The sequence below is a fragment of the Megalobrama amblycephala genome, linkage group LG1, assembly GCF_018812025.1.
Source record: "Megalobrama amblycephala isolate DHTTF-2021 linkage group LG1, ASM1881202v1, whole genome shotgun sequence".
NCBI classification, from domain to species: domain Eukaryota; kingdom Metazoa; phylum Chordata; class Actinopteri; order Cypriniformes; family Xenocyprididae; genus Megalobrama; species Megalobrama amblycephala.
Genome location: NC_063044.1, coordinates 52,491,815 through 52,506,452, shown reverse-complemented (window position 1 = coordinate 52,506,452; position 14,638 = coordinate 52,491,815). Strand labels below are relative to the sequence as shown.

At 35.2% G+C, this 14,638-nt stretch overlaps 1 protein-coding gene across 5 annotated transcripts in view; it reads left to right on the top strand.

The window, feature by feature from the left end:
- The first annotated feature begins 895 nt into the window (after positions 1–895).
- Positions 896–14,638, top strand: part of rbfox3b (RNA binding fox-1 homolog 3b) — a 223,215-nt gene continuing 209,472 nt past the window's right edge. For 4 of the 5 annotated variants that reach the window (XM_048200603.1, XM_048200620.1, XM_048200609.1 and 1 more), the window contains exons 1-2: positions 896–1,012; positions 9,749–9,833. In XM_048200603.1, the coding sequence (XP_048056560.1) occupies positions 911–1,012; positions 9,749–9,833 (187 nt within the window). In that variant the 5' untranslated portion in view covers positions 896–910. Of the gene's footprint in view, positions 1,013–9,748; positions 9,834–14,638 lie in introns of those variants that run through there. The other variant, XM_048200629.1, reaches the window with a different exon arrangement.

Genomic DNA, 14,638 nt, shown 5'->3' with positions numbered 1-14,638 from the left:
TTTCCATCCGATACATGACTGCACCATGGTACCACCACAGTATTTTGTATAGGATACATTCTTGAGGGGTTTAAGGTGTTTATTCAGAGGTTATTTCAGGACACACTCATGCAAGGGAAACAGGACAGCTGCATTTGTATCATAGTGAAGCCATCTGCTGGAGAGACAGAGCAACTGCAGCCTGAACAAAAGAAGTCTGTTTTTGAAAGAAGTCTCTTCTGCTCTTCTGATTTTTGGTGAAAAATACAGTAAAAATATGGAAGTAATGTGAAATATTTTTACAATTCAAAATGACTGTGTTATATGTGAATATATATTAAAATGTAATTTATTCCTGTGATCAAAGCTGAATTTTCAGCATCATTACTCCAGTCTTCAGTGTCACATGATCCTTCAGAAATCATTCTAATATGCTGATTTGATGTTCAAGAAACATTTTTCTGATCATTATTGTTTTGATGAAATTATTATTTATTAATTATTATTTTTTCAGTATTTTTGATTAATATAAAATTCAAATCAACAGCATTTATTTGAAACAGAAATCTTTTATAACATCAGAAATGTCTTTACTGTCACTTTTGATCCAACCTTGCTGGGTAAAATTATTAATTTCTTTAAAATATATAAAAATATAGGCCTACCAGCCCCAAACTTGTGAATGGTACTGAATTATTGCAGTATTCATACACTACAGCATTTACATGGTATTCTTATCTACTGAATGGCAGACATAATCAATTTTCAGTGTTAAAATATTGTGGTATTGTCAAAAACAAGGTATTACCTTAGTACTGTTTGTCACAAGAACGGACCTACGCCAGCTTATGCTGGTTTTGTTGGTTTGTTTAGGGGTTTAGATCACATTTTTTAGTTGATTAGTGCAGCTGTGTGTGATTAGTGTCAGTAGATGGCGCTGGAGTCCTCCGTGTGTCTGGATTCATCAAACACACATGTGGATCTTGAGAAACTGCGCTGCTCTCTTGAGTCTCTGCCGTCTGTGGCTACAGAGGTGAATATTCTTTATTATCTTCAATTACCTGCAGCTCAACGGCTCCCGCAGGACACGGAGATGCTTAGTTTCGTCCGAGGACGCTGATGAGGACACAGACTGTGTTTTTGGAAGCACTTCCTGAGGGGGGAAACACAACTGGTGTTACTAAACTGCTGAGAAGCGTGTGCGTGTGTTAAACCTGTTCACACACACTCTCTGCGTTGAGACTCGTTTAGTGTGGCAATGTGTCTCTTTCTCTCTGTGTGTGTGTGTGTGTGTGTGTCCGTGTAAGGCAGATAATTGAAATCCAGAAAGACTGAAAGTAATTCAATTAGGATGGAGCAGCACAGTCAGTGTGTGTGTGTGTGTTGAATTGATATCTGAGCAGTTGTAATTAATTTAAGAATGGACAGGCCTAAACACACCCTTCATTAAGAGATCTGTCTTGGCCGCCTCTTTCTGTCCCTTTCAATAAGATGGCAAAAAAGAAAAATGGGTAAAACTAATGAAAGCTGTCAGAAAGCTGTGCAAACTGCCGTCCAGCAACCAAAAAAAAACACATTTAAAAAGCATTCAAATTTTAGAATACTTCTATTATCTATTGAATCACACAATAATATTTAAAATATCAGTAAGCTTAATATATATAAAATCATAATTTATTGGGTACTTTCAATTGGGAAGTGGCTGTCCTGAACCCTAAACCCTAAATTTGTAAACTTGTGAAAATGATTTTGAAATAATTTTTGCAATTGTTTTCCATTGTTGTTTTTAAAAATATATTTTGGAGTTTTTCTTTTTTTTAAAGTGAAGTTAAAAATATTTATTTTATATTTAAATTTAAACTTTATGTAAAAAGAAAAAAAAGAAAAAGAAAAAAAGTTTCCTGCATTTTCACGTCATTACCGAAACAGAGTATGTTTTAGTCCATTGTCTGAGACTGATTTTAACACACTTCTACAGTTTTGATCAGGAAATATTCCTGTCCCTCTCTTTCATAGTAGATAGGTCCTTCATTTGAGTTAAATGTGTTCAAAAGTCTCAAAGTCTGTCTGTAACTTTAAGAAACATCACTACCAAACACCTTTTTCTGCAATTAAGCAAACTTTTTTGGGTGTTATTCCATAAAATTGAGTTTTTTTCCTGTGTACAACTGTCCTGAACTGTGCTAGCTAACCATGTGCTGATTATCATCTTTGAGTTAAAAAAGTATCTAAGGCCGCATTTACACTGCAAGTCTTAATGCACAGAGCCGATCTTTTGACCATATCCGATTTTTTTTGGACGACGTGCTTACATTTCTTTTAAAAGTGACCTGTATCGGATGTCTCCTTTTTACACTGCACTTGGCGAAACGTACCAAAAATAGCCTATATGACATCACAAATCAGCTTCAATGGTACATTGAGCTTAAAGGTGCCCTCGAATGAAAAATTGAATTTACCTTGGCATAGTTGAATAACAAGAGTTCAGTACATGGAAATGATACAGTGAGTCTCAAACTCCATTGTTTCCTCCTTCTTATATAAATCTCATTTGTTTAAAGCAGAACTCAGTAGGATTTGCGAAGCTCCCCCTACAGTTTCCTTCAGTGAATCACACGGTCGTAAATACTCCAAGCGCAGCTCTGGACTACAACGACTACAACGCTCACCAGCGCAGTAGTTTTGCAAATACAGTACAAGAAAGAGGAGGTGGGTAATTTGCAAATACAGTACACTCGATGGAGGTGGGTAATTTTCGAAATTGTCTTATAAAGTCATAATATACATTGTTTTTGAATTACCGTAAAGCATTTTGACACTCTCGCGTGAACGTGAACATGAGGCGAGATTGTTTCGGGTCGGTGCAGCTCAACTTGCAAGTGCTGTTTTCTGGCGTAGACGTGCCAGAGGGGGTTAGTGCTCGCCTCAAACACACCACTACAAGTCAATTAACCATCGTAAGGGCTTAGAAAACTATTTATGAAGGTAAAAAAAGTTACTTAGTTCTGCTTTAAAAGACCTCCGAGGAACAGGCGAATCTCAACATAACACCGACTGTTACGTAACAGTCGGGATCATTAATATGTACGCCCCCAAATATTTGCATATGCTAACTCATGGAGGTCTGGATGTGCACAGACTAGGTAAGCAAGCAAGAACAATAGCGAAAAATGGCAGATGGAGCAATAATAACTGACATGATCCATGATAACATGATATTTTTAGTGATATTTGTAAACTGTCTTTCTAAATGTTTCGTTAGCATGTTGCTAATGTACTGTTAAATGTGGTTAAAGTTACCATCGTTTCTTACTGTATTCACGGAGACAAGAGCCGTCGCTATTTTCATTATTAAACACTTGCAGTCTGTATAATTCATAAACACAACTTCATTCTTTATAAATCTCTCCAACAGTGTAGCATTAGCCGTTAGCCACGGAGCACAGCCTCAAACTCATTCAGAATCAAATGTAAACAATATAACAGTATACAATACTCACATAATCCGACGCATGCATGCCGCATGCATGACGAACACTTTGTAAAGATCCATTTGAGGGTTATATTAGCTGTGTAAACTTTGTTTATGCACTGTTCAAGGCAAGCGCGAGCTCTGTGGGCGTGGAGCACGAGAATTAAAGGGCCAGTAGCCCTGAATCGGCTCATTTCTAATGATGCCCCAAAATAGGCAGTTAAAAAAATGAATTAAAAAAAAATCTATGGGGTATTTTGAGCTGAAACTTCACAGACACATTCAGAGGACACCTTAGACTTATATTACATCTTTTTTTAAAAAGTTCTAGGGCACTTTTAATTTATTGACATGAATTCATATAGAAACCCTTTTAATGCAATAGTTACATCCCTACATAAAAATAATACAAATTCTTCATGACAGTATACGTACGCAGCTCCACTGGAAGCGTGCGAGTTGAATAATACTCGGGTTCGGGTAGATATTCACAGCTTTATGGGCTCGAATCCGCCATCCTATACTAGTTTTTTTTGTCATTAAAACCAGTGCTTTCATCAGTGATTGTATATCAAGTTTGTGTGCTTTTTATTTTGTGGTTTCAATGGAACGAATAGGGACTGAAGCGCGCGTCTGTGCACGAGCCGTCGTCACTGACAACAGCGGCAACGGGCACTCAATGCAACACATTTCAACGTCAGATCGCCTTTTATTTAACACAGACAAATTAAATTAATAATCTACCAGTCAACTAGAGATGCTTCGTTTGTTATAGGTGTGTCTGTACCGCGAAATGTTAAAAACCCTCACTTTTTAATGACTCAACAGGAGTCGCATTTACAGGGGAATATCCGATCTGTCCGCTTACACTGCAGGCGCAAACGCAAGTATCCGATTCATATCTGATTTATAACCACATATGAATGAGGCCTGAAACCGATCTGTGTAAATCGGAATCCATGCACTTTTTTTCCTGTTTACACGGTCGTGACTCATATCCGATCTATGCCACATGGGAGGAAAAAATTGGGTCACTTGAACCATGCAGTGTAAATGGGGCCTAAAGTATCTAAATTGTCATGACCGAAACATCATTGTTTTGGTAGTGACAAAAGGGAACACATAATCATTTTTTTGAGGTAAACAAACAAAATTTTTGTACAGTTATGCAAATCATTAGTATTTTAATATGTTTTAGTAAGCAAGTTAATATTATGTAATGAGATGTGGTCACCACCAAAAATGTGCAGTCACGACCGAAACACGGGATGTTTTGACACAAACAACATATATTGAATTTTCAACTAAGATGTTATGATATTATTTTAATTTATTAATCATGGTTGGATATTATACAATTTGCATACATACAAAAATTGTGGAAAAAGACTTTGAACCCCATCCATCCATCCATCCATCCATCGGTGTGTTATTCCAAATTACCACAGTTTTATTGACGTAACTACAGTAGTTGGGTGGTATGGTTACCATAGTGATTTTTTTTGCGAGGTCAATCTCTATTAAAGTGAGAATCACATTAGTGAGCTCAACACACTGCAGGAGTCTCATGTCCGTGTGTGTGTGAAGAAATTTCACATTTTAATGGCTGCAGTATTGATGTGTTAGAGAGAGAGAGAACTGTTGTAAAAGTGGATGGAGTCTGTTATATTTGATCATCATTTCTGAGGGTTTTCTGATGGTTTGGGGTTTTATTTGTGAAGACTCTTGAGGTTTATATGCTGTGTGTGAATCAGTTCAGACAGTGAGCCGGTTTAAAGGAGGTTTGTGTAATGCAGTCTGTGTAGGAGAAACACTGGAGTTTGAGTGTTTCAGATGTAGCTGCTCTACGTGTTTTACGTTTGAGTTAGTCTGGAATACCTGTTAGTTTTTATTAACAGTCTTAGATTGAATGTGTTCATCATGTAGGAAGCACAAGATCTAGTGTCAATATGAGTCTCAGTAGTCATTGTCTTACATGCTGAAACTGCAGCGGCTGACGCATTAATGTAGTGTGTGTGTGTGTTCTCGGACGCGGCCATAGACAGAATCGATGTGGTCCAGCTGTGAATCTGCCCTTTATCACATTAATATGATTCTCATCGATGAAACACTTTTTCATAATGCCCTGCAGTGCTTCATACTTTCACATGTCAGCTCTGTAATTCACACACACGCTGTGATCATGTGAACATTACTCCTCGCTCTCCCATTGGTTGTTGCTGCTCATTTGCATAAAGTTAAAGACCCCCTGTGGTGAAAATCAAGTTTTCAATTTTGTTTATATGTCTATGTGGTGATTTTAATATGCTTTAAGACAAACAATGTGCAAATTCATTTCATATGTCAACACCATTGCTGAGTATTTTCTCCTTAAAACTGCAGTGAAAAAAAGACAGCGAACTAGCAGGGGAGTCTCGAGAGAAGCCAGGTTATCCCGGTATATTTTTCTGTTGATATGAAAAATCATGTAGGTTTACCAATATAGCGGGTGTATGATGAATATTACAATGTTATGATGAACTGTATGCGTTTCTCCATGACATTCGGAGTTGTTCAATGCATTTGTAAGGATGCTGATTTTTTGAAAGCCAACTGTCTGACTCTGAGATGAAGAACAGGAACATGGTTAGTGTAACATTAGCTACACATTAGTAGCTGTTTGATATCATAGTCAAGCAAAAGTCTAATCATATTAATTACCCTTGTGTGATGTTGAAAAGAGCAATGCCACTGTGCAGCGTTAACCTCGGTAAGTTGACCGAGTGGATCTCTGAGCTGCCGTGAGCGGGTGGAGGCGGGGCCTAAATGCATATTCATTCATTCATTCATTCATTCATTCATTCACATATATTAAATGAAGGGTGTAGAGTTACATTCAAGCTATTTTAAAGCATGACGGTGTTTTTTTCACGGGAAAAAATGTTTATGTCATTTTGGTGATCAAAGATGATTTTTGAGGGATAAAATTATTGACTACAGGGGGACTTTAAACTCACTCATCAAGCAAGAGTCGTATACAGATATGCATTCATTCAGGTCATTAGTCCATCAACTAAATGCTGTTTACATTAGCATACAATGCATAGAGTAATTATTATTAATTAATTTATTGAAGTATTAATTATTTATTCATCATGGTCATGTTTGTTTATTTATTTATGTTTTCATTTATTTATTCATTTTTTTTTTAATTTGTTCATTTATATTTGTATTTTATTTTTAGTTATGTTTCATTTATTATTTAAATTAAAAAAATATTTATTTATTTATTTTTAATTTGTTCATTTACTTTATTTTTTATTATTTTTTTATTTATTATTTATTTATTATTTTATTTGTAATATATTTATTTATCATGGTTTGGATTTATTTATTTATTTTCATTAATTTGTATTTTTTATGTTATTTATATTTGTATTTTATTTTTAGTTATTTTTCATTTATTTTTTAATTGTAAAGTATTTATTCTACAATGGTTGTTATATTTATTTATTTTATATTTTATTTATTTATATTTAATTATTTAAATTCTAAAGTATTCAACAAGTATTTTATTTTTTATGCACATTCATTTGTTAATTCATTTATTATATTATTATTTAGTCATTATTTATAATTCAATGTTATTTTATTTACTTAATTTTATTTATTTATTTAAATTGTAAAGTCTTCATCCATCATTTATTTATTTATTTCTATTTTTATTTTATTTTGTTATTTTTCATTTATTATTTTAATTGTATTATATTTATTTATTATGGTTTTAATTAATTAATTAATTAATTTATTTATTTATTTTCATTAATTTGTATTTTCTGATTTTATTTCTATTTGTATTTTATTTTTAGTTATTTTATTTATTTTTATTTAAGTATTTATTAATCTTGTTTGTGTTTTATTTATTTATTTTGTATTTTATTTATTTATATTTCAATGTCTCCAAAAAAAAAAAAAAAAATGACAGTAGCCAATCAGTGCATTATTACAGAATTCAGTAGAGTTCATCCACAGATGTTTCTCATCTGATCGGATTTTAGTTTGTTTTATAAGCGGCTCCTTCTCATACCCACAATTCCCTCTGCTCACACGAGAGGTCTTATTTACTGAAACACAACATCTATGATAAAATTTCTATGAATATATACAATATTAATCATATATAACCTGAGCGCAGTGAAGGTGATGAACTTCTGACCTGGTGTGTCTCTGAAGATCAGAGGTGTGTGTGTGAATCTCCTCAGATAACCCGCAGACAGTGACCCAGTTTGACTTTCTGAAGTAGCTGGGAGCGTTTCTGCAGCTCAGGATGAATACGGGGCGTCTTTTTGTCAAGTGGTGATTTCTGCATTATGTATTTTTAATCAGTTAGAGGGTGTGTGTGTGTGTGTGTGTCTTATAGTTATTTCAGCCTGGTTTTGTTCATGAAGATGGCTTCTGCACCCTGGAAAAATGATGTTGGTAGTAATTTTTCAGTGAAGCTGTGGTTTTATCGAGCACTTGGTGGTTTCACCCTTATAGTTTGCATGCCACTTTAGCCTCTTTATTACTTTTTTAAGACACTTCTGGTGTTTCAGACCATTTTCGTTCCAATTCAAACACATCCTATAAGTCAGCTGGTGTGTTTATGAATATTATAGACGCATACATATCTGCATGCATGTTAAATGTCAGATTGTGTGTTTCTTCTGTCCATCCGCACTCTTCATCCTCTTCCTCGGTGTGTTTTGTGCGTTCAGGAGGGCCGTGACGTCTGCTCAAATAACCAATGTCCTGATTAATGACTCCCATTAAGGGGTTAAGAGCAGGAGACGTGCACGACGACCTCACGCCAGCCTCAGTCACATGAAACATTAGTGCACACAAATTGATGCTCGGCTCATATACTGCAGGGGTAAATAATATAATGCAATTTAATTATGCAAATGAGTCCGAAAACTGAACACAGTCTCGACAGTGTATCCATGGTCCTATACACAGGTTTTGTGTGTTTTAGTGATCTTTAGTATTGGTCAGGCAACTTCAGTAGAGATGCATTTGATTGCCATCAGAATTCTTTTTTTTATATTTCTATGAAAGAAAAGTCTGAGGAAGACTGATTGCTTGAATCTTTGCTCATTAAACTATCTATGTGAAGATGCAAACTTAACATTTACATTTACATTTATTCATTTGGCAGACGCTTTTATCCAAAGCTACTTACAAGTGAGGAATACAACAAGCGAGTCGTCATGACGAGGCAAAGAAGTGCGCACAATACAAGTTATAGGCAGTTTCGGGGCTTCAAAACACGCCCCCCTTCATTGCCCTTATAAAGCTTTGAGGACTAAACATATAAATATATCACCGATTGTGTTCATCTGAAAGAAGATAGTCATATACACCTAGGATGGCTTGAGGGTGAGTAAATCCTGGGATAATTTTCATTTTTGGGTGAACAATCACTTTATGTAGTGTGTTGGACTTGTATTTTTCTAGTTTTTCCAATGCACCTATTCAGGTGTGCGAGGCTCTCTATATTTTTTGAGTTTTATATTTATATTAAAAGAGGTTGTGCTTTACCTTTTTGCACACTGAATCCTTTAAATGCAAAGTTGCTTGTATTCATAATATTTTATTTTATGCTTTGCTCCAAACCCTAGTGAGTTGCCTTCTTGTCTTGTGTCTAAATGGGCAGCTGCCTTCTAAGAAAATACCCTAACAAGTGTAATACCTGATTAGAAACACCCTACTTAGTCAGCAACTCCTCATACCTCACAAATAGTGTGAAGGGATGTATTAAATAGATCAAATGAGGCAGTAAAGGCTTTAATATTGTTACAAAAGATTTCTATTTCAAATGAATGCTGTTCTTTTGAACTTTCCATTCATTAAGAATCCTGAAAAATAAAACACGTCGTGGTTTCCAGAAAAATATGAAGAGGTATAATTGTTTTCAACACTGATAATAATCAGAAATGTTTCTTGAGCATCAAATCATCATATTAGAATGATTTCTGAAGGATCATGTGACTCTGAAAATACTCAGTAATGATGCTGAAAATACAGCTTTGATCACAGAAATAAATTACATTTTAACATATGTTCACATAGAAAACAGTTATTTTAAATTGTAATAATATTTCACAATTTTACTGTATTTTTGATCAAATAAATGTAGCCTTGGTGAGCAGAAGAAATAATAATAACTTGTGTGTATTCTTCAGATATGGAGTGTCCTGGTGTCAGATGGGTGTTTATCCCACAAAGCAATTAAAAAGCACATGATTTATTCTTGTGTTGTGTGTCTGTGTGTTTCAGGATCAGGAACCGTGTGTGTGTGTGTGGAGACACAGAGAGCCTCTTCATCAAGCCGCTCAGTTCATGGATATTCCCCTCTGGACAGGTCAGTTATGAGAGCAAACACTCGGCTCGCTCCCTCCATCCATCCACCAGGTGTTGTATTTGCATGAAAACTGCGCTCTTGTTGGCGTTTACTCATTGTGAGGTTTCTGTTTGCTGAGGTTTTCTGTAAGACGGATCAGCTAATATCCCTTTCGGCCCTCTGGTGTGTTCAGACTCTCAGGGAAACGTGCTGCATCTCTCCGAACGTTTCTGCGCGTTTGAGTAATTGATGAATTGCAGCAAATATCTGGACAGGCTTCATTTTGTCGCCCTCATCGGCTGCTTAATAACTGTAAATAGGCTCAAAATCTCCCTGCTTTTCCATGCTTAAATTGGAGTAACAAGGTTATTTTTAAATTAAGCACATTTATCAAGCTACCAGGAACTTGTTTGCAAACTTAAGTGGTTATTACTTGGCCTCAAAACCCAATTAAACTCACTTTTTACTGCACACACTTTCTCTCTCTCTCTCTCACACACACGCTCATTCTGTTTTAAGGGCATTTATGTTGCCTTGATATTTCCATACTAGAATAAAGAACCATTTTTTTGTTTGTTTTTTATTAATTGTGTTAATTGTGCAAACTAGGGGTGTTGCCATACCATCGTTTTAGTAGTTAATGAAATTTCTTAATTTTCTTTGATATCACAGCAAAATCTAATATGCTTTAACTAAAAATATAAAAAAAATCATTACTTTAAATAAAATAAACATAATATGTGTATATGTATACAAACACACACACACACACACACACACACACACACACACACACCATTTCTCACTTTTTGTTTATTTTAATTGAAGTACTAAAATAACCAAAACTGAACCGACATATTTAAAACACACACATTAGAATGACTAAAACTTTAACTAACATTAAATAAAAAAAAAAACATTAAAAACACTAATTAAAAAACAGAAAATATAAAAATGAAATCCAGTTCTTCACAGACTACGTGATTTCACCACTTCCTGTGGGAGGTTTTTTTCTGCGACTAACCGACTAATAAAATCTTGGTCGACTAATGGTTATTTGACTATTAGGGGGCAGCCCTAATAAAGTTTTTGCACACAAAAAGTATTTTTGTCGTTTCATAACGTAAAGGTTGAACCACTGTAGTCACCTGGATTATTTTAACAATGTCTTTAGTACCTTTCTGGACCTCGAAAGGTGCAATGAAGTTGCTGCCTAAGTGTGGTTCAGAAACTTGTAGATTTCATCAAAAATATCTTAATTTGTGTTCTGAAGATGCGGGTTTGGGATGACATGAGTACATGAGAGAAATTTCTTTTTTGGGTGAACTAACCCTTTAATTTACTCACCATCATATCTCAGATTGTGTTTGTCTGAGAGAAGCTAGTCATATACACCTAGGATGGCTTGATGGTGAGTAAATCATGGGATAATTTTCATTTTTGGGTGAACTATCCATTTAAGTAAGCAGTGCTTAAGCAATTATCTGTCAGTAAACATATATTTATGCAGTAACAGCATTCGGGTAAAACTGAGTTCGTTATCTTTGTTTTTATCTATTTGAGACCAAAGTAGTGGTACGTTTGACACCCCTAGTGTTAAGTGCTTGGCATTTTTATTGCGAAAAGAAAGATTCTAGCTACTTAAGTGTGATTTCACGCATTACTTATTATGAAACATGTCAAAAAAGCAATTTGTAATGTTGTTCAAGTGCATGTCACATTCTCTGTGTTGCTGCAGAAACACCTTAAGTGTGTACGACAGGACCGCATGCTCTTGTGTATGTTTCTGACTGAACATGCACTCAAACTGTGTGTGTGTGTTGAGTGTGTGTGTCAGGATTGATGGTGTTGAATATCTGTCAGCAGGCAGCAGAGCTTGATTTATATTCCTGTGTTGTATTGACTGCTGTGTTTATAAGGAAACTCCAGCATTTATTCATGAAACGGAACTTCCACAGCCGCCTCCACACACACACACACACACATATACTGAGCTTGCTCTTTCATAGCTCAGAAAATGACTAAAACGTATAGTTTTAGTATCAACTTTGTCTCAGATGTTTCTCCTCAAATTCAAATGAGTCGCTAGTCATCATCCAATAAGAGTGTAGAGCTGTGAAACGAATGTGGAGCAGCTCAGATCGTAAGGGTGGATTCACTGCAGTGGTTCAGGCTGCAGGATTACCTAACGACTAAAGAAATGTTATCAGCATGATGGTGTAAAACTGTACATTTCTTGTCTATTATCATTTTTATTATATACAGATTATCTGTCTATCTATCTATCGTTCTGTCGTTCTGTCTGCCTCTCTGTCTATCTATATGTCTATCTATCTATCTATCTATCTATCTATCTATCTATCTATCTATCTATCTGTCTGTCTGTCTGTCTATCTATCGTTCTGTCGTTCTGTCTGCCTCTCTGTCTATCTATATGTATGTCTATCTGTCTATCTATCTATCTATCTATCTATCTATATATCTGAGCTGCACGATTAATCGTAAAAAGATTGCGAACTCGATTCAAACACACACATTATCTTTTTTTTTTAATGACAACGATTTCACAGAAGTACTGAGATAAAAGTTTACAGTTAGGATATAAACACTGATGTCTACAATAGCGATCGGGGGGGGGGGGGGTCTAAATATGTGCATTCGAGGGGCTAAATATCATGTTATTTGGGGTCGCTTCACCCACGGACATGAAAAACAAGAACCGGCAACGGTGTAAAAGTAGCCCAATTCTGTGGGAAAACTACAGACTTTGCAACACTGACTAATTTGGTGAGTCAAATGATGGTTATATCAATTACATTGAGCCACTAGGTGGCGATAAGTGAATGTTAAAAATATATTTGTCATTAAATCATTCATTCAAATCAATTTGTTCAAAAACACTGATTCATCCAGTAATGAATCATCCATCCATCTATCTATCTATCTATCTATCTATCTATCTATCTATCTATCTATCTATCTATCTATCTATCTATCTATCTATCTATCTATCTATCTATCTATCTATCTATCTATCTGTCTGTCTGTCTGTCTGTCTGTCTGTCTGTCCATACATCCATCCATCCGTCCGTCCGTCAAACACAGAGTCAAGAGCCCAACTAAAGCAAACACTGATCACTATAATGGTGACCTCAACAAAACACATTTAGACTCCACAGATTCAGTGTCCAGACCCATGGATTAAGCTCTCCACACATCTCTTGTCCATCTCAGTCTGTGTGGAGGAGGAGTGGACGGAGAGACTCGCTGACGGAGGGGTTTTTCTCTAGAGTCCATTAGAGGGCCCCATAAATCTGCTGCTGCTCTCAGAGCCACTGCAACACAGAGAGAGAGAGAGAGATTTCTCATTCAGCCCAAAGCTTTCTCTCGCTCACTCTGTTTTAATTTAGAGAAGTCCGAGGGATGGAGGAGAGGGAAACCCCTCATGGTGTTTCTCACGTATACACACATACTCACACGTTCATTTATTCATACTGCTATCTGACGGTTTGTTCTGTTCTGATGTCCACTTATAAATACAGTCTAATTTGGTTTCTCATGATCATTTAACTCCTACTCAAAAAAAGAGTTTTTTTTTTTTAATTAGTCTCTTTTGACTCGCTTGTTTTCCAATAAAAATATCAGAATATCCTTGAAACAAGATCAGTTTACATGAGCAGAAACACTGCATTAGATATTTAGACTCGGTTTCATAGATTGTGTCTTGAATACGAGTGTATTTTTTCTCACGGCACTGGCAGATTTTTCCATTTACAGCAGGTTCTAGTTTTATTTTTTAGATTTTTACTTTTTATTGAATATTGCAGTATTTTTTTTTTAAATGATTTAAAATGAATTCGTTTTTTAATTCATTTGTTTTGTAATCTTTAATCAGAATATCTTCTCCTCCTTGCAGCTCAGCTCTTCTCTTCTCTGATGATGAGGGCGGGGCAACCTGTCAATCACATGAGATCCACCAATAGCAAACCACAACATTCCAATCAATTCCTCATGGACAAAATCAAGCCCTGCCCTACATTTGTTCTTGTTCCAGAAGCTTTTTCAATCATATATATGTCACAATAGAGAAGAAAAGACTATCTCATGCCGACTTTAAACCTATAAATTCTGCTGTATCGTATTTGATATGCAAATTTCGAAGAATTTACTACATGCCTTCTGTCATCTGATATACTTTTTTAGTAAGTAAAAGGTCTTTTAATATCATTTTAAAAATGTCCCCCTACATTAGTACATGCACTAATTAGCTATTACTTAATTGCAAATTAATTTCTAATTTAATTTTAATTGTTTTACTCAATTCAGTTTTAGTTAGGGTTAGTTTTAGTGGACTCAAATGAAATACGTTCACTATACTCATAAATATATATATTTTTTTTTTCAAAAAACTTAAATAGTGCAAGGCATTTTATCAAATAATATAAGTTAACTTAACTTGGAAAAAAAAAAAAAAAAAAAAAAAAACCCTGACAAAATACACTGGTATTAAAGATGCATTCTCTGAAAACAAGCCTTATTATCTTATGCAATTCTCATGTACATGTCTTGCTTCAAAGAGTTTTCTCTGACTGTCAGAATCAAACCAGCTGGTTTTGCTGTTGCATTTCAGTAATAGTTTTGGAGAGAAAGTTTAAAAGCACATTCTGTCCTGTCAAACTCTTTTATTTCAAAAAGAAAGAGCTTTTTCCTTAAAGAGTCTTTTATGTTCCAGTGAGGCTTGCAGTTGTATCACTAGTTATGATCTTCCAAATTAAAACAGGCCAGACGTCTCTGTCTGAAGACATCTGAGCTGATGTGAAACTAGT